The following is a 20,244-nucleotide window of genomic DNA, read 5'->3' as shown; positions in this document are numbered from 1 at the left end:
AGCAGGTAACAGAGAACAATGCCGAGTGTAATTACAGCTACCAAACACAGGGGGGCAGACTTCAGCCATGTTTCATGCAGCAGTAGTACAATGACTGTCAGAACATGGATAAGAGCGCCATCGAGAGGCTGAATCACGATTCTGCTTCAATCTCACATTCAGTCCTGAAACTGGAGGCTTACGCCTATCCCAGCATGCATTTAAACACCATAAACAGTTGCTGTGCCAGAGATCTCAGGAGAGATAAGCTGATAGACGGTCGAGGAGGCAGGTAGTGGGTACTGTCTGGCACTCAACATAGTGCTCAGTCTGTTCTGCAGCAGAAGCTGGAGAGGAGGAGCTGATTTTGTCTGATCTCATCTATTTTACAGAAGAAGAATTCTAGAAAATCATGAGCTGTAAAGGGCGAGCAGCTGAGAGAGAGATGCTTTTATCTGCACTATCAAAAAGGAATGCAGGATTGTTTTTACTGTTATTGATTAAGTTTGAGAAATATGCTGCTCTAGCAGTACAGAGTGCCACTGGAGGTACAGAGCTTCTGAATGAGAAACTTACTATGTTATACTGAGAAAATGAGCAAATGTTTTGTCTTGGTGGCTTTGCCACACTACCTTTATCACATCACGTAGACTCAAGAAACTTTTACTGGGTGATTTTTGATGAAGATTCATATGTTATTAAATAAAATAAAAACTTTTATTAAAGTGTCTGTTGCAGAATTGTTTTTGTTATCTTGAATGACTACAGTTTTATGAGGAGTAGAACAAAGTTGGAAAAATATTTAGCCACATTTTAGTGGATGTATGAGTGTCTTGAACATACTGAGCACGAAGACAAATATTTCTATGAAGGCTTTGATCCTTCTTTGACCATTAAACTGGTGCCTGTTGGAATCCATTGTCAGTGTAATTCAAAACTCAATTCAATTCTTTTATTCTCCTAACTTTTTACAGCTGCCTTTTTAGTGGTTGTTATAGTGTTATAGTTTAAGATAGATTTTGGGTGCAGTATCACTTTTAATTCAGTTTAATTCAGTTATTTTAATTCAGTGATGTCCTTTCACATACCTCTCATCCTCACTCAGTAGATTTAACACTTAAAAAAGGATTCTGGAGACAAGTGTCAGGTTCAGTAATTTATTCTGCACAGGTAGAAACAAAACCAAGAAGTGAAATGAAATACAGACTACCAAAATAATAGACCACAAAAATAATATTCACTCTTAATGTATCAGCTCAAAATGTGGAGCTGTGTCCCACACCAGGCTGCCCCTTCTTGGAAGGACTCTATGAGAATGTGTCCCTCAGAGGTCTGACAGCTGGTGGCCTGAACATCTTTACAGAGGATTCATCTGTACATCACCAGGATGTGCACCTAGTCTCACAGAGACCAAACTAATGGTGCATTCAGGTGCTCCGTGTGGGCTTTAATTAACATGCCTGGGTTTATCACATGGAAGTTGCACTTAAAAACCATGAATGTGAATGTGAACATGTTTCATGGCTTTCAATTGAACATTTTGTCACCTGGTAAATTTCTGTGCCAATTGATAAATTTGTCATTTCCCCCAATCCCCAAAAACCCATAATAAAAAAAGTGAAAACATATTTTTAGTTTTTTGGCAGATCTATTAAAAATCAAAAATTGAAATTTGTGCTCAGATGCATCCTGTTTGCCTTAATTATCCCCAAGATGTGTCTAGAACTCAATTAGGTTCCACCAGTGGCAAACTGAATTGGACTGACATAGTTTGAGTGATACACACCTGTTTGTAAGGTTCTGTAGTTCACTCTGCATGACAGGACAAAAACCAAGGCATGAAGTCCAGTGAACTCTCTGTAGGCCTCTGTGATAAAATTATGTTGAGGCATAGATTAGGACAATGTTATATAACTATTTGTAAAGCTCTGAGTGTCCCCAGGAGCTCAGTAGCCTCACTAGCTGTGAAATGGAGGAAGTTTGGAACCAGGACTCTTCCTAGAGTTGGCCATCCAATCAAACTGACGAACCAGGAAAGAAGGGTCTTGTTCAGGGAGATGACCAAGAACCCAACAATCAATCAACAATCTCTCCGCTCTTTGCTCTAAAATACATTGCCAGCTGTGAGACCTTATATTGACAGGTGTGTGCATTTCCAAATTATGTCCAACCAATTAAATTTATCACAGGTGGACTACAGTCAAGGTGAAACATCTCTCAGGTGATCTAGAGTAACGGGATGAACATGAGCTAAATTTGTCATAGTAAAGGGTCTGAATACTCATACCCATGTGATACTACAGTTTTTCCCCCTTTTTAATACATTTGTAAACATTTCTAAAATTCTGTTTTCACTTTGTCACTATGCAGAAATGATTGTAGGCAGATGTTTATATATATATATATATATATATATATATATATATTTTACCATGAGGCTGTAACATTAAAAATGTGAAAAAAGTAAAGGGGTCTGAATACTTTCTAAATGCACTGTACCCAAGGACACTAGAAGCTGAAACCAGTGCCAAAGAGGCTTCTACAAAGCACTGAATTAAGGATCTGAATAAAAGTGCAAAATATAAACTATATATTAAAAATGCCCTGCCACAGACTGGCAATCTGTCTAGGGTGCACCGTGCCTCTCACCCAATGTCAGCTGGAATCTCTAAACACATGTTTTCACTTATGGGTTATGTGTGTATGAGTGTAGACTGGGACACAAATTGGCAGTTCATCAATTTACAACTAACCAGTGACCTATGACCACTTGAACCCCTACTATGTGAGGTCACATGATCATTTTCCAAATGAACGAGTTGATAGGAGCTGACTGACATTGAGAACTGCAGCCTGCTGCACCAGCTTAGTGTAAAGTTTGAAGTTAGCGTAGTTTGAACTTAGTGTGGCAGTACTCTTACAACTCAGCAAAACAGGTTGCATTGTGTTTTTCCAGTGTAAATTAAGACACATGTTTAACTTAAAGTTCACAACTAACCTGAGCAGGTACAAGTTATTCCTTATGAAGGAATTGATTAAATAAAGAGTTAGAAAGATAAGAGTGGGAGGAAAGGTTTCTTGATATTTGGGTTACACTGTGACTACATTGTCCACGAAAGACTATATCCCTTTACATTTATAATCATACTGTTGTGCATTGTTGGGATTGGGTTGTATAATTACCACGGTCTGGAACAGACAAGAACATGAGAAAGACTTTATTCATTTGAAATGGTGAATGCCGCTGGCACCACATGGTTGCATCTGGCAGAACTGTTACACTGAATGTTTAATGCTAAGTTAGAAGTTTGGAGGTGAAGATGGGGTTTTGACAATTTCAATATATAAGTCCATTTTTATGAGTGGTACCAGCATCCTCATCTTACCTGAGGTATATCTCAGTGGCTGTTGTATTCTAGATGGAGAAACATGTATCATGTTAGCAAGTTGTTTACATGTCATAGCATATATTACTTTGTCTTTATTAGTAAAACCATCCAATGTAGGTCTCTTACTTTTCATCAATATTTAGCCTGTCTGTCTGCACTGAATGAGGCATCACTCTGTGACAATGTTTTGAATATAGATGATTTAGTTAAAATGCAGCACTCTTATCAATGGTGTAACCACACAAAACGGTGAGTTTATTGTGAAGCTAACTAGTTACAATGCAACAGTTAGTGCTAAAATTTACACCCAAATTTAGGCTTAACTGGTGCAACAGGCTACAGGTCTCGAAATGTGGACCTGTAAAAAAGACAGGGACTGAGATAACTATGCAGACCTATACTCAACCCACAGCAACTCAAATCTGTGCTCATTGTCATTATTGCAGTTAATATTCCTCATAACAGTTCAAAAAAGAAAATATAACATATATGTTTACAGAAGTCATTAAGATCATCATAAATCATTTAATGCCCTCTCTTGAACATCATTCATGTGTGTTGTTTTGATCACACTTTACTTGATTTTCAAAACTTAACTGAAGACTTTAATTCAATTAAATGAAATACTTATCATTTAATATTTTAAGAATGAAAACACTGTATATAATAATACCTCTCTAATAAAAGAAGGGAGGATTCTTCCTCTGCTGCGTGATTCTATAGTAACCCTACCACTTACCTCATATGAAAAATAGAACATCAAAAGCGCAACATCTGTTCTTGAAAGTCTAAGCCAAGATGTTTCTTTGAAGTCATCTCCACTAACATAACATTCTTCAATAAAATAGTATGAAAACAGTATGCTCTACATCATCGTCCTGACAAAAAGCTTCATTTAAGAAACGGCATAGGGAAATCACTGAACAGATTAATGGAGACGGAGTAGAGACAGAAACTCTTCATATCCTAAGTTCTCAGAAACAAATATCAGGTAAGTATTAATAAATAAGAAATCACAGACAGACAGATGCAGATAACATGGAAAAGAAGTATTCTAACAGATTATGGTTCCTTAACCTTTTGAGCCTGTTTATATTTCTAAATTCTTTTAATATAATGGGTCAACTTTGGAAACTTTGGAAAGTATGCTGATTCACTTTCTTTCCTTGAGCTCAGTGAAGAAGGTATGATGTCTGTGTGTTAAGTGTGGCACTGGTAGGGTGTTGTTAGCATAGATAAAGTTAAAAACTGGAAGCAGGAGAAAACAGCTAGCCTGGTTGTGTCTAAAATACAGTCGACAGCTATCAGCTACAGCTATCTCTAAAGCTTGCTAATGAACATGCTAACTGTTTCCCCCTGCCTCCTGTCTATGCTAAGCTAGGCTAACCATATCTTGACCCCAACTCAGTAAATAACACACAGACATGAGATTGGTCCTTATACAATGGTTTATGTCTTTTGCAAGACCTTTCAATACAGTTTAACACCAACTGTAGTGACTATAATAATGCTTACTGTAGCCTTAACCATGAGAGCCCAATCAACGTCTCTCTGACTGTGTCAACAAAACTGAATACGATAAGTCTCATACATATGAGATATTGCTGTTGGTTTAGTTGTAGCTGAGTGTGCCTAATAAACCAGCAACTTGGTGTTCAATATGAAATGTTGATGAACACTTTGGCCCATATCAAGATTCACTTTAATGGTCAACTTTCTATTCATAATGGAGACTTTCCTCATTAGAACAACAGTAGTTGTCACTGGGTCAAACACTTAAAACAATTTATTTATGTCTTCTTGTCAAGCAACCTCTAGTGGTCATATGAAACTGCTTGGATCCCACTTCCTAAAAGCAGTAAACTTTGGTTTCTTATAACCATAATCACAACTGTTTATTAGGTTTAAATTTAACCAACCCTTAACCATAGAGGCCTACTGCCCGTATGAATCATTATTCTAACATTTGTCACCTTGACTTTTGTCACCTTGATTTTTGTAACCACCATATTTTCCACTCCACAGAGGAGCCATCATTGGCTGACTGCCACAAAACAGAACAGCAAAAGTATGTTGTTGGTTCCATCTGAGCACTTTCATTTTGTGGCTTGTAAATCTCACTGCCATCTCATTAGGAGACCCTCAGCTGCTTTGCACTTTAGTTTTCAAATTATACTGTGTAGGAAATGAGCATTAGATAAGAGCTGCTTTCATACCTCACAGTGTGAACATGATCATCCCATGTCTTTCACAGTTGCCACTCATGACATATTTGTTTTGTTGTTACCTTCTGTATGTGTTAACAGGACACTTGTGGAAGCCTTTTGGTTCTTAAGATTTGAGAATTTGTGTCTTATGAACTGTCTATGATGGGATTCCCTGGCCCAGACCATTCCCATCATACCAGTTCTGTCTGAGCGTTGACGCTGAGGATGAACCATCCTTGTTGCTTGTCTATGCTTAGCAGCTAGCTCAGGGAACTGCTGAGTGTACATACGGTCTGTGTACTGCAGTTCTGGAGTTATAAGTCTCTCACATTTTGCTTTGGTCTCTCTGTCTATGTGTGGGTTTAGGTTATAGCCCTGAATGACAGCTGCTCCATACTGGAATGGCTTTAGCCCGGCATCTTTTATCTGGGATGGGTCGACTGCCCCGCCATCTTTCAAGCATGTGTTTGCTAGTTTGACTTGTAGCTCTCTTAACTGAGATACTTCCTTCCTCATCTGTTCTTGACCAACCAGACTATCCACTTTGTACCAGAAGGTTGTGTTAAAGTGTAGGTAGATCCTCCAGTCCAAAGCATTCCACTTCTTGATTTTCTCTGCAGTGTTTGGTAAAAGTGGGTGACGAGTTCGTTCACTTCGACTGTTGAGCTTAAAGGAGACCACATTTTCCAGGGACCAGCATAGGGCATGTTTGAGCAAGATCATGGACTCATCAAAGTATTCAGAAATAAGAATAAGGTGGAAGTCCTGTTCAATGGCTGCAATAGCGATGCTGGCTCTCTCCTCTAAGTCCTCAGCATCAGCTGCAACATTGTTGTCAAAGCCAAAGTCAAAGGCCAGGATATTATGTGCATAGTGGTTGTTGGTCACTGATGAATTGTAGTTTCTCCAGCTGTTGTCTAGGAAGTCGTCCAAGCTGTGAGTCTTGTGGAAGGCTGGGATGCTCTTGTAGTAAATAAAGATGGACTCCATCATGGCCACAGGGTGCCTTAGGATGGAAAAGTAGAAGGTATCTTCAGGCATAACTTTTGCCACCTGGAGCACAACATAGGATTAAATTTATTTTAGAGATGGCATGTTGAAAAATATAAGTTATACATCACTGTCACTGAATTAAATGTAAAAATAGTTTTTTTATATAGACATATACATCAGAGAAATGTATAAACTCCAAAGTCATGTCCATTTGGGCCACATGTAGGCGCTCTAGCATTTAAGACCCAACTAACCAACTCGCATTGATACTATAGTATATGTGGGGGCCATACTGTAAGTGGAGTCGGTCATATATGCAAGGTACAGCACACCCTGTCCCCATGCATACTGCTTATTTGGACTTCAGTGGCATAGTAGGTTTCCCTAAATGCCAGCTCATCATTAATAAAAGGCTAATCAGATTCCTCCTAGAGCATTTGCTTTGCATTTGCTTCTTTTAATTCCATTATGAAATACAAGTCAACTGTACCAACTCATTTGGGACCACAGGAAGCTGATGACACAGTTTGCCAATTTGTCATTGGATACATTGGCGGATCTCAAGGGTAAAGTGAGTACAACAAATTTCTTCTGGATTATTTGTACATTTTTATTAACTACCATCCTCATAGAGATTATATCAACTGTGCTAATGGAGCAAATGGCAACATTGGTTTCAAAAAGGCATCATATTTCATTTTCATTTTATTCACCTTACCTACACTTAGCCCTTAGTGAGGCCTCACAATTTGTCCATCTCAAGCCTGTTAACACATTTAGCCCATATGGAGTTCACATGTAAACTGGGCTGAAAATTTTGCTAAACAGCACAACTTGAATCATTTTTGGATGAAGCTCACCTCAGATTTTCTAAACCTCATGTGGTTGCACATGATGTGGAACTCCTTCACACTTCTGCTGCTGACTCCTTCCACGAAATGTGATGCAAAAAAGAATGGGTAAAACAACTGGCTGTGTTTGTTCAGGGGGAGGGCAAAGGTCAAGTTCCTGCTTTCACCATAGCGATAGAGGATGTTTAAGATGGTGCTGCTGGCTGTTTTGTGTGTCTTGAGGAAAACAATGTGAGACTTTGGGTGGCAGGTTGCTTTACTGTGGATACTGTTGATGTGAGCCTTTAAAAAACTGGTTGGAATGGGAGTGTTGATGAGCCTTTTGTCTGTGCCTACAGTTAAACCTTTCCTAGTGCTATGGAGGGACAAAGACCCTGGATGTCCGAGGCCAGGCTTGTTTCCATGTTTTAGTAGAAGCATCTTTCCAGGTGAAACTCTTCTTGCCTCTATTTGAGAGGCTGTAGCAAGGTTCCTGATTTTATCCACATGTCTCAACAAAACATCATGTGATGGCTTTCCATATCCTCCATTCTGATGATGAAGATCTGAAGGTCTTTCTGTCTGTAGCACCCTTACATTCTGCTTTACTGCCAGTGAAGATTCAGAATGAAGGCCTTCCCAGTGATTTTGCCGAGTAGGAAACAGGTGCTGTTTGTTGACAGTGAATCTTAGATGTGGTAGTTCCGTCAGCTTGTCACTCCTGGAAGAAGTCCTAAACACAGTCAGTATGATGTAATATCATGTGCAGCATTGAAATAATTTACAGCAGAGTCTGCCAATTCTTTTAGGTTCCAAAATTCTCATGACACCAGAAAATGAACTTGTTACCTTGTCTGATTGCTACGTGGACTACAGTGTGAATAGACAGATAGATAAAATTTAACCTTAAATCTAGGGTCCAGAGCAGGGTTGAAAAATGTCCTTCTGTTTTTCTGCATATACTAAATATTACAAATCACTGGACATCATGCTCTAATTCATGCTCATCAGAAGCGGTCATGACAAGGTTTCATTTAGCTCCTGGTGCTAGATGGGCAGGAGGATGCTAAGGAACTGCTAACTGACTAACTTACCACTGCCAGGTTGACTAATGTGTGGGCAGCTTGTAGATTTGCCTATCTTGCACCCAACATGCTGTTTGTGTCTGTTCAGCATTTATCATATTCAGGCTAACCAACAGTGAAAGTTTGTTCTGTCTGTACTGAGGCCAAGGTATCATAAGTGTCCATATGTCTCTAGAGAGCAAATGTTAGCAAGCTGACTGGGGGATTTTCAGGAGGATCAAGTACATTCAGACAGATTTTTACTGAAAATTGTGGGGGGTTTTTTGTTTTGTTTTTTTTTTTCCAATTTCTAAACTGATAGGACAACACAATTTAGCTGTAATGTTAGTGATAATCTGCTCTAACGCCACTCTGAAGTCTGATTCAGGATGGAGGTAGTCTATTTAAGACTCCATTTTGGTTACACCAAAATATGAGGAAGAAACCTTGAGCTGATAAGTTTATTGTTATATTCTAGGTATATGGGAATATAAGATCCAGAGGAGGTGTTTTGTTTCAGTAGATATGCCCACAGCAGGTGAAACACAGGTGTATAGAAACACACAAACACATATAGATCAAAGATCATAGGTTCAAGTATTTTTGGAAAAATGAGAATCATTTTTAGCAGTATTCAAACTTTGTCCTCAGCTCATGGTAACGATGTGATAAGACATGACATGACATATTCATCTTGAGTATTTATTATTTTATTACAATTTCAGTCAGCCAACTGGTGGGGTGAATTATTATGTGAACATTAAGTTTCACACCACTATCATCATCACCAGTATTTTGTGTGTCACAGTGGTGTGTGTGATGTTTATCAAGGCTGTAAAAGATGTAAATGAAAGGTGACAAACTTAAACTGGAAAGAACAGAAAAAAATCCCTGTTATTTAGTCAATTTGACTTTGGTCAGAGGTTTGAAGTTATTGTTTGGCCAGAACATGGGCAGATTGCTGTGTGTGTAACGTTACCTGGCCTGGCGAGCGACAAAGGTCTGAATGGCAATGCAGACGACAAGCAGGACGAGCAGTATCCACAGAGAATGACGCCTGCTGCATAGCCCTCTCCTTATACACCTGCAGGGGGCACAACACACACACACACACACACACACAGACACACTTGAAAGAAGAATTCTATCTGCAGCCTTGCTCAGTTACATTCCAGCAATATAATCCAGGTGATGTTTTTAAGGATGAGCAAGCATGCGCAATGAACATCAATCAGTACATTGTGTTTGAACTGGACCTGAAATATTCTGGAATGAAACAGTGATTTTGACAGCAGCTGCAGATGGATGGTAACCCTGTGTGGAGACTTGGTTCACAGTGATGAGAGAACACCCACTAGCCTTTTGCCATTACAGCTCTTCCAGGGACTCGCACTGCCTCTGGGTGAAACAATATATCAAACTATGATTGAATGAATTTTCCATTTTAACAGACTCACAGAAAACCACAGTCTCCCTTCACAGTGTCTCGCCAACAAATACTCTTCTGATCCCCACACTTGGAAATCCTCTGCCTCAAATAAATACAGTCACGCACTGTTTATTTAGATTTTTCTTTCCTTTTCCATTTCTGCTCTATTAAACCTTTATTGTATGCACTTAATGAAATACTGTCAAGTGAATAATTCAGCAGTCTATTTTTGTATAGAATAATGATAATAAGCTACAATTTAATCCCTCAGGTTTAACTTAAGTAAATAAAAGTTAGATCAGACACGTAAAGCACCACCACCATGTTACACAGCTCTTTATCCTTTCTCATGTTTGCATGTAAAGCAACCAAACTAGTTATTTATGAATCTAAAAGTAAAGCCAAAGTTTCAGACACACAGATTCATAGCTTTTGTTTGGCGCTTTCATCCAGCACAGGAATGCTCTGTGGATATTCTCACTCACCAGACAGAATCTTCATGTTGTACAAAACCCCAGTGCCAAGATTTAGTAAATTATTACTCTCAGAACATCTGTCCATGGCGACCAAACAAAATTTGTGGTCATTCTTAATAAACAAACAAGAAAAAGAAAGGGAAAAAAAAGTTACATGGTCAAATGCCAAGCTGGCAAATGTAGACAACTGCCCCGGGGCACCACATCCACAGTGGCCTCCAAAAGCCCAAGCTTCACTTTAAGTTCCTCAAAGTTCATTTATGACTTTGGAAATCAAAAATGACTTTTTCCATAGCCACCGTGTAGACTGATTTCTATGGAAAGGTCTCAGGTTGAGTTGTCAGGACGCTCACTCCTGAGCCTGTGTAGAGTAAAAGACAATACCCTTTGAATCTTGAGTGACAATAGTAGGTGGGGGGGCATCCAGTCTTTGTAGGCTTTGAGACAGACTGTTACAGCAGTTTTGGGATGTCAGTCTTCATAATAATTAACCCGTGGTCAGAGATATTGAGGTTGAGAATATTAAAGTCAAAGTCAGCTCCAGATGACGTTGCTTTGGGATTAGTTGTGAGGACTGAGGAAGGGGACAGAGATCGAACAGATTCAAATGTAGTGTGTTAGTATGATGTCATGAAGTAAAGCGATCAGACCACAGGGATAGGATGGAATCTGGACACAAGGAAGTTATAAATAAACATACAGCGGGGGGGCTCTGTGTACAGGATGGTCTCTGCAAAGTAAGACAAAGAGGATTTAAGATGGAGTACAACTGACTAACCACACCAGGACTGGAAGCAGGAGGCAGTACCTAATGATGTGGCAGTCAGTAGCATATAATCAATTACATACAGGACAAGTTTAGTCACAGATACACTACAGTAAAACTCAGGTTCAGATACGTCGTGACAGCTAACATGCAGCTGAACCTCAATCCAAAATCAGTCCAGAGTAAGAAAAAAGGTTAGACTTATCTCCTGTTGGCTGGACTATTGCTATATACTAAAAAAAAAGAAATAACTGTAACTGATGTAATTGTTGCATCTTTGCATTGGCTTCTGGTTTGTCTGGTTAGGATGGATTACAATTTTACTTCTTCTCTATTAAACTCATGGTCTCTGATGTGAATCCAGTATGAACACACACCATCAGATCTCTCAGTCAATCTCACACAAACTTGTCTGCCTCTAAAAAAATTAATAAACAAACAAATACAAAATGGTGGTCAGAAATGTGGTATGATTAGCTTGTGTTCCATTATGGACCCTACAGGTAACAGTACAGTCAGGATACAAGCTGTTTGTGTCGTCCCATGTTTCCACACCACACTGTGCACAGTCAAACTGTTTTGGGTCATTGTGTCAAAATATACAAAACTGCAGCTAAAATAATAAGTGGTATTACTGTTGCTTTATTATTTTGCAGACACAGGTTGTAAAGCAATCACAACCTGCAGTGAAACTGTTATGATCAAAAAGTTCTGTTTAAACCTTAACAGTGAAAGGTGAGGGACTCAGGAGTCTCATTAGGGTCACTACACATGATCAGCTCCAGAGAGAGGCGTTGTTTTCCAGGAGAGAGCGAAGACAGTGAGCTCCATGACAGCACTCAGGTTGTTTTCCAATGACCTTTCAGAGTGTAACCATTGAGATGACAGCTGTCTGTGGCATAACCTGAAAATAACCCATGGATAATGTCCAAATCTTTCTGGTCATTGGGTTCCTACCATCTTCCTCTGGAAGATAGTTTTTTTGTTACTCAAATACATAATACACAAATGTAGTAAATCTCCTTACTGTTAACCAGCCCTCGTGGGTGATGTAAACCCTGCCTGCATTCTTCATGCTGCTGATTATTTGTAGGAAAGCATCACCAACCTAACTATACAGCATTACTATCTTTAAGCTGTATCATTTTCTTTATATATTATTACAGCCCAAACAGAAATCTGCTTCATGATTCATTCAGCAGGAAGTTAGAAACAAACAAGACATGCTCTTCTTATGCTGTAGCTCCAACACACTGATGCAGATGTGTGTTAACCCAGACATCAGGTCTCTCCTGTCCGTCTGTCCCTGTGTCACTGTGTAAGTTTGTTGTTAGACTGATACTCAACTGCCTCTGTGGGTACTGCTAGAATAAACACAACACATTCACACATGTATGCAAAGACACACTCTACACACCACACTCCTCCCCTCTCCTTTTTCAGGGCTCTACTCTCAGGTTTGAAGTGAATGATGTCCACTTCTAATGTTACTGTGCTGTCCTAGGTTTATCAGCCCTGAAGCAGGAGAACAGAGAATATTAGATTACAACTAATAAGTTCTAATTACTTTTACAGTACCTTTTCAAACAGATATCAGTGAAACTCAACACTTGTATTGCATTTTTTTCAGAATAAAAGCTTATTAGATGAGCAAGGGGTTATGTCTTTGGAGCTATTCGAAGAGTTTTAATATGAAACATCTGCACATGAAGAGTAGAGTAGATACTGATGGTAGCAGTGACTGTAAATAATCAGTATTTCTGTCAGAGAAGAGAAACAAAAAGCAACAGTGAGGTGAGAATGACATGTTATGTTTTGGGTTTGAATTAACTATAGAACAGAGCTAAAAAGCAAAGGGCTGTCCCTAATATACGCCTGTTTCAAATAAAGGGTTGGGTCTTAGCCACTGAGGTATATAAAGTCCTGTCTAAAATGTTTGTATAAAACATTAGCTATTGACTACTTTGGCTATGTCATGTTCTGTTGGTTTGATGTTTTAGCACAGTCAGAGCTTTCTATAAACAGAGCTCAGCAGCCAGCCACAGCTCAACCACAGCTCCAGATGGAAAAGAAATGAGACACTGGGTTAGCCAAATCCAAAGTCCCACATACACTCATCAAAACAATGCTCAGATTCTGCCTTTCAATTAGAGTAGCAGCTAGTCACTCACATAAAAGTGTTTTGTAGATACACATTCACCCAGCCAGCTGGAAACTGGATCCTTCATCAGGTCAGGAGAGATAAATATATTTCTAATCAATATTTACAATCTGTAGACCAATGCAGTGCTCCTCCTTCATCCACTTGTCTAGCAGTTTCCATCACATCATTCTTCATATTGATCGCATCAACACTGTCAGACCTCTACAGAGGCTGTTGAGACAGCACTCACAGAGAGAGCTGCAACAACTCTGATGTCTATGAACACTGACACATTTTAAAAACAACACTCAGCAGGTTTCCAAAGTCCAGTTATATCTAACTGAAAGGCTGGAGTTATTTCTTCATGCTCAACAAATCCCATGTTTGAACCGAGGCTAACTAACTAATCAGTGCAATTACAGGCACTTAGTAAAGGAGAAATCAGGTTACATGTGTAACCAGAGGATGCACACGCTGTAGTAGTAGCTGTAATAGCAGCTTTGTTTTGTTTTGTTTTTTAGTCGGTTGATGGCATTAGACCTGGGCATCACCACCTGCTTCACCTGTTAACAGGTCGGAGCAGCCATGCAGTCTATGTGAGATGCACATCTGAGGTGCAGATTGAGTCTTATTGCAGCATCTCGCCTATTTTTCACCCATGACTCATGCAGTTCTCAGCAAAGATGGACAGGGAAACCATCTGTTGTTAGACATCATAGCAGCAGCGTGACATAAAACTGACACCTAGAATTAGAAATACACAGACACAGACAAATCACTCCATTTAATTATCTTTCCTTTCATCAAGCCACTCCACTCTGTTACTTCCTGTCTGTGGTCCTGCACACGCTCACTCGTAAAAAGCCCAGTTGCCCATATAGGTGAGAAAGAAATTAGTGTTCTTCAGGAGACATTTACTGAGCGATATCAGGTTTCTCTAATCCCCTACCCGGATTTTTAACACCAGGTTTGTCATTTATATGACATTTTAAAAATCAGCTGTCTGTGAAAAGCCTGGTTACTGTTAAGTGCATGTAAACACAGTCAGTGTGTTAATACTCTTAGTCTCTTTGTACTCTGACTTCCTGTCTGCAACTCTCAGTTCATTGGTTGTTGCTGAAAACGTAAATCTTTAAAAACACCTGATAAATACACAGTTACATTTTAAACTAATTTCCATAAACAGCTGCTCAGTGTAGTTCTAAACAGACAAACGAGAGCATTTGTTGGGGACTATTTTCAGTGGCGGATTAATCCACATTCGGTGGAATCAGATATATCATGCTTTGGGTGCAGAGACAATGCTTGTTGGTTTGAGTCTGTACAGTAAGAACAATGTAGAATATCAACAGACTGAGCCTTTCATTTATGGTGCTCTGGGGGAACATTGTGTTTTACAGCTTGGGTGCTTCTACTCCTCCTTTATATCTGCATATTACCACTTTGTCAGAGATTAGAGTTTGTTATCAAGAGATGACAGGATTTTACATGAGTCTGCATTTACAACCCTGTCTTCTATATGCTCCTGTCATACTCCTTTACTTTGCCAAATATGTTTTGGAGCAAATAGTGTGTACTCAACAGAGGGAGGAGGTCAGGGTAAATGGTTGGATGTACAAAGCTCAGAACTTTTACACTGGAGACAAAGTTTGAGTTGTGTGTTAGGGAAGGATAGCGGTTTTAAATTGGTTTATAGTCACTATAGACCTTTTCAGTATTTAACACCACTTAAACTATTCTTCCAAAGCAGAAAGGAGAATAAGTCAAATGTGATGCTTGAAGCTTGTGTGGCCATTTCGGATGTGCACATGCACTGTACAAACTTCACACAAACTAAATGTTTCAGTTGGCATGTATCAAATCTGCAAGATGATTTTCATACATTATGGAAATGAACTGAAACCACAAGCTGCCTGCAGGTTGGCAGCTAGATATGAAAACTGCTGAACACCGTGATATATGTTTTGAAAAGTGGTCAGCAAAGATGACAGGCAGTCTGCTCTTAAGGTATGAGGGTAGAGAGTGTTTGCAGACAACAGGACTTAATGAGAGGAAAAAAAGCCACAGGTTTCCCCAGGCAACAGCAACATCTGGAGCCTGGCCTGCTCCTCCTCCAGGCCTCCCTCTGCAGCCCTCACAAACACACATGAACTTTTAACCTCTGTGTGTAAGTGAAAAGGTAGCTCCAGGTAGGCAACTCTGTCTCTGAGAAGAATTCCAGGCATCTCTCTGCTGGCAGCGGGCTTGAGTTCAGTCAAACCTACTGCCGCTGTGAGTGCAGATTGTGTCCTCTGACACAGCTTCTAATCTGTCCCTGGACAGACATATGCTCACAGCTAGGTCAACCTGAGCAAAGAAATCACATTTATGATCTAAACTAAACACCAGGCTGTTGATATGAAGCATGAAACCTGGGCAGAATGTGAAACCAGCACAGTCAGCTGGCCTTGGACCAGTTAGGGAAGCAAAGTGACATTTACATGATGAAACCTAACAGCAGACCAAACCACGTTAAATAATATTCAAATAATGGCAGTACAGGCAAATAAAGAGTTACTCGCTGTTAATACCTAATATAAAATGTTAGTATCAGGTCCATTTCCATCAATCCAACAGAGTCAGGTCATACCAGAGCCCTTCTAGACAAGTCTCACCACTCAGCAGCCATCTTGGCAACACCCTTATTTTGGCCTATTCTAAGACCAGGCTCCTGTCTAAAACTTTGACTTTACTACTGATGGTTACTGGGACTTAAAAACTGCATGTATAGAATTACCAGTCAAATCTGGCTGCAAAAAAAACTTCTATAAATGTGCAAGGTTTCACAACACCAACCTGTTTTACAGCTCAATCCAGACTGTTCTTATCAAGATTCTCTAAGTGTTTTGTCTCCCTCATAATGTCTCTGGTCATATGCGGAGATCCACTCTGCTGAGCACACACTTTTTCTTTTTTTTTTTTTTTAACACAAATACTGTTTCAGTCACTGATTATTTTCAATCACTTCAACATTGCTCAAAACTTCCTGCAGATGTTTCAGATTAAAGGTCTACCAGGAGAGAGAGGGATTATGTCCTTTGACACACCGGGAGACTTTTAATGTGAAACATCTGTGAGGAAAGTCTGTGATTGATAATAGCTTACCACCAATCAAAACACAGACAATAAATGGAAGTGACCAAAAAAAGAGTTGAGGCTAAATTCCCTACATCCCCAGTTAACTGGGCAAAATCCATCTGCTGAGGAAGATCAAGTCAAGTCAAATTTTATTTATATAGCGCCAATTCACAACAGAAGTTATCTCGAGGCACTGTACATATAGAGCAAGTCTAGACCGTACTCTTTATCTTATAAAATTTACAGAGAGAAACCCAACAGATCCCACACACACAGTGTGGCCTTTAAATGGGCCTCATGCTGGGACTGCTTTGTCAACAACTGTTTGCTCTGGCTTCCTCCTACAGTCCAAAGACATGCAGGTTAATTGGTGACTGTAAATTACCCATAGGTGAGAATGTCATCCCTGTAATAAACTGGCGATCTGTCCAGGGTGTACCCCGCTTTTCACCCAATGTCAGCTGGCTCTAGTCCCCCCTCCACTCTTAAGGATAAGCAGTATAGATAATGGATGGGGGAACCCCTTAAATTCTGAGGAACCTGAAAATCTGAACATCTTCAGTAGAAAATTGGGTCAACTGCGTCTGATGTAGAAGAGCCTGTGGTTCAATCAAAAGCCACACAAGAGCTACTAAATGGACCTTCTAATTAGATTGTTTTGTCAAATAAGAAAAACATGAATGCACATGAATGTCAACACAATATTTCATGGCAGTCCATGAAGTTTAAACCAGTGTAAACCAAAGGTGGTGGAACAAGACAGGCTGAACAACCAACCAGTCATCAGTGTGTCAAAATACTGAACAGGCAGATAGCACTAATGTACACATCTTTTATTTTACTGTGATCACCAAGTCAGTCTAGGTGAGAAAAGGACTTCCATTAGCAGCCCGATAACATGAGGGAGACCTGAAATGTCTATTCTACCTTTAACATGAGGAAAAAAATAATTTTGTGGGTCAAGCCTGTAGGACTGTCTGACCTTGGACTGGACTCAAGGTAACAACACCACTCCACATCCACACAGTCTGCGCTACTGTTACACTTATCAGAGCCAATCAGCAGGCTGTAATCTGATGCTGATAGGCTAACATTTCACTCTGCCTGGAGGCCAGGACAGGATACAGTATCAGCACCTAGCAGAGTGACGTCAGCAGCATTTGCTGATTTGGCCTTTTGATTTGGGTGCTGCTCACAGTTTGAAAGCTTGTTCCTTTAAAAAAGTAAACTGTCCTTTTCCTCACTCTGACACTTCCTGACAGATATATTGTTCCTGACCTGAATTTATTTAATTGAGTTGTAATGATTTGTCAGGAGTATAAAATCAAGACAGCCTGAGCCAGGTGCATTGTAGCTCAGTCTGGGTTTATAATAGAGATCTTCACAAGTCAACACCAACCTGTATAAATCCATGATTCAGACTGAACACTTTCAAGACAGAATCAAGAGCCAGAACAAAAACAAAAACAGTCCATTCATAGTAAGACTGAATGAGTTTACTGTGATCTAACTTCAGTCTATCAGTTCAGTCCTCTGTTTTCTGAAACGTGGGAAGAACAGCATAAATTTACCTATAAATGTTATATCAGGATGTTTGTTTGTGACACACTGGTGATAACAGCCAATAACACTGCAGCAGCAACAAAATCTTCCATTTTGAGCTGATGTGGGTGTGTTAGGAACACTCCACCTCCACCTAGGGCCGTAGCTACACCTGAAGACATGCAGGTGTTTTACTGTATTTTATTTCATTATGGATTTGTGGGTTTAAAATCCAAGTTATTAAAACATTTTAAACCTTCTTTTTGGTTAACTGACACAATAGAAATCTGGAGTCTGGTGAAAGCAATGCAGCTCAGAAGCACTGCTGGTTTCTATCTGTCTGGTCAGACAGTGAAGCTCCACCATCATCATCATGTTTCCTTTTGTCATTCATCTGTACATATGCATTGTGTATTTGATCATCAGGGATAGCCTAATAAACATTTGATTTTGTGTCTTTTGTCATTTCAAACTATTTAGTTTATATTAGCCTGACATCCTTTTCTTATCACACTGTTTTGGTCAGTCTGTGCTCACTGGTTAAACTGAGTAGAGTTCTGATCCTAATGTTTTCTGAATAAATCAGGTGTACTGATACAGTTTCTTTAGAATTTTAAACATCATTTTAAGAAATAAATCCTGTTCACTGATATTTATGGCTGCAACAAACAATTCTTTACATTACTGATCCTTTTTTACGGTTGACTGATTAATCATGGTGTCCATTAAATGTGGGGAAACAGTGAAAAATATTCATCCAAATTTCCTAAAGTGATGTCTTCAAGTGGTTGTTTGAGCAACAGAGAAAAGCAGCAAATGGTCACATGTGAGAGGCAGAATAAAAGACGTGAAGCAGTAATTGATCATGACATTTGTTAACAGTTACATTAACTAACTAACTGATTTATCAACTATCAGTTTCAGCAGCATAGCTCAGGTCGCACCACACGCACAGGACCACATCATGTTCTGATTTTCATCAGTGAAAACCAGGATCCTTCCTGTGATAACTGACACCTTCAACTCATATCAGCCGAGGTGATTTAAAAAGACAAAAGAGCCTATGGAACATCCTCACATGGTATTTACATTCCGTTTACACCAGTCCAACTCCCCTTTAAAAGTCCCGGTAACACAGAAGTGGAGCTCTAACGGGTCCACACAGTCTATAGAATGCGGTGCAGAAGTTGACGTGGGACCGAAAATAGTTCCCTGTACAGCCCGGCTGCAAGAGGAGGGACAGCCGCAGCCTCCTGCAGCCGCACACCGCTCAGGATGCTGTTTACCGGGGAATGATAAGTTGAGGCAGCCAACGGCGTGAGGAGCGTGAAGTTAGAGGACAGCGGCAGAACATGAGAGGACTTACGAGGTTACAGAGCTCAGAGGCTGCTCTCTGATCCATCTCCTCGGTGGGGACAGCATCTCCCCGAAACCCCCGGTACAAGTCCCGCTCCGACAGTCTCCCCGTCCAGTCTGCCGTCCCCTCTCTCTCTCTCTCTCTCTCTCTCTCCCTCTCTCTCTCGCTCTCTCTCTCTCTCGCTCTCTCAGTGTGAGTCTAGCCCTGTTGACTCCTCCTGCTGAACCGTCATCACTTTCACAGAGACCTGGGTGAGGAGAAACGGAGCGGTGGGCTTTATTCAGATGACCATTAGTCAGTTGTACAGACCCAGAGTGTGAGTGGACTGGAATGTGCAGATACTGTACACTCCTACAGGTTCAGTGATACACACTGTGGATGTATACAGCACAGTGGTGTCAGAGGAGGAGTTTCTCCTCGGGCTCTAACACATTCTGCTGCTTCCATCTCACCGTCACTTTTTCCTCAGTTTATTTTGTTTTGGTCAGAGTGAGTCTAATTCTTCCTGGAGCATTTGACTTTTATTATGGTTGCAACACAACACAAAGTGTTGGTCAGGAGAAACATCACCAGTCAGAGCTGAAGACGATTACAGTCCAGGAATTACATCAGCTGACCTGTGAACTTAGGGTAGACAAGTATCCCAGCATGCATTTCATATCAACCTGTCTCTGATGTTGTGCAACAGAGTTTTGAATTGAGTTGTTATTGTTTAGATTTCATTTTGTGATTTATTAAAACAATGTCTTCCTGTGTGCTTCCATGTGAGGAGCTGAGTGAGACAGTTGTCCATGGTCATCCCAGGAGGACAGTCTGATCTCAGCAGCCTGTTGGTCATTCACTACTGAGTCTGCTTTCCCCAACACATTATAAACAGAAGGTGAAATTCTCTCTGAAAGGTTAACTGTGGTTTCACTGTTGAAATCTAACATTTGATAATGCCATATAGTTT

At 40.1% G+C, this 20,244-nt stretch overlaps 1 protein-coding gene across 2 annotated transcripts; it reads right to left on the bottom strand.

Moving 5' to 3' along the window:
- Window positions 1-1,122: 1,122 nt before the first annotated feature.
- gal3st2 (galactose-3-O-sulfotransferase 2) lies at window positions 1,123-19,480 on the bottom strand. 2 transcript variants are annotated; one of them, XM_018701690.2, is made up of 4 exons: window positions 19,302-19,480; window positions 9,442-9,546; window positions 7,429-8,131; window positions 1,123-6,628 (listed from the first exon to the last, which is right to left on the bottom strand). In XM_018701690.2, the coding sequence occupies exons 1-4, from the start codon at window positions 19,355-19,357 to the stop codon at window positions 5,630-5,632; spliced, it is 1,863 nt and encodes a 620-aa protein (XP_018557206.1). In that variant the 5' UTR covers window positions 19,358-19,480; the 3' UTR covers window positions 1,123-5,629. The 2 variants fall into 2 exon arrangements, with proteins under 2 accessions (XP_018557206.1, XP_018557214.1); XM_018701698.2 differs by having other exon boundaries at window positions 7,429-8,119; window positions 19,302-19,477.
- Window positions 19,481-20,244: the final 764 nt, after the last annotated feature.

The sequence above is a fragment of the Lates calcarifer genome, linkage group LG21, assembly GCF_001640805.2.
Source record: "Lates calcarifer isolate ASB-BC8 linkage group LG21, TLL_Latcal_v3, whole genome shotgun sequence".
Lineage (NCBI taxonomy): Eukaryota > Metazoa > Chordata > Actinopteri > Centropomidae > Lates > Lates calcarifer.
The sequence above is the reverse complement of the archived record's forward strand: the minus strand, read 5'-3'. Positions and strand labels throughout refer to the sequence as shown.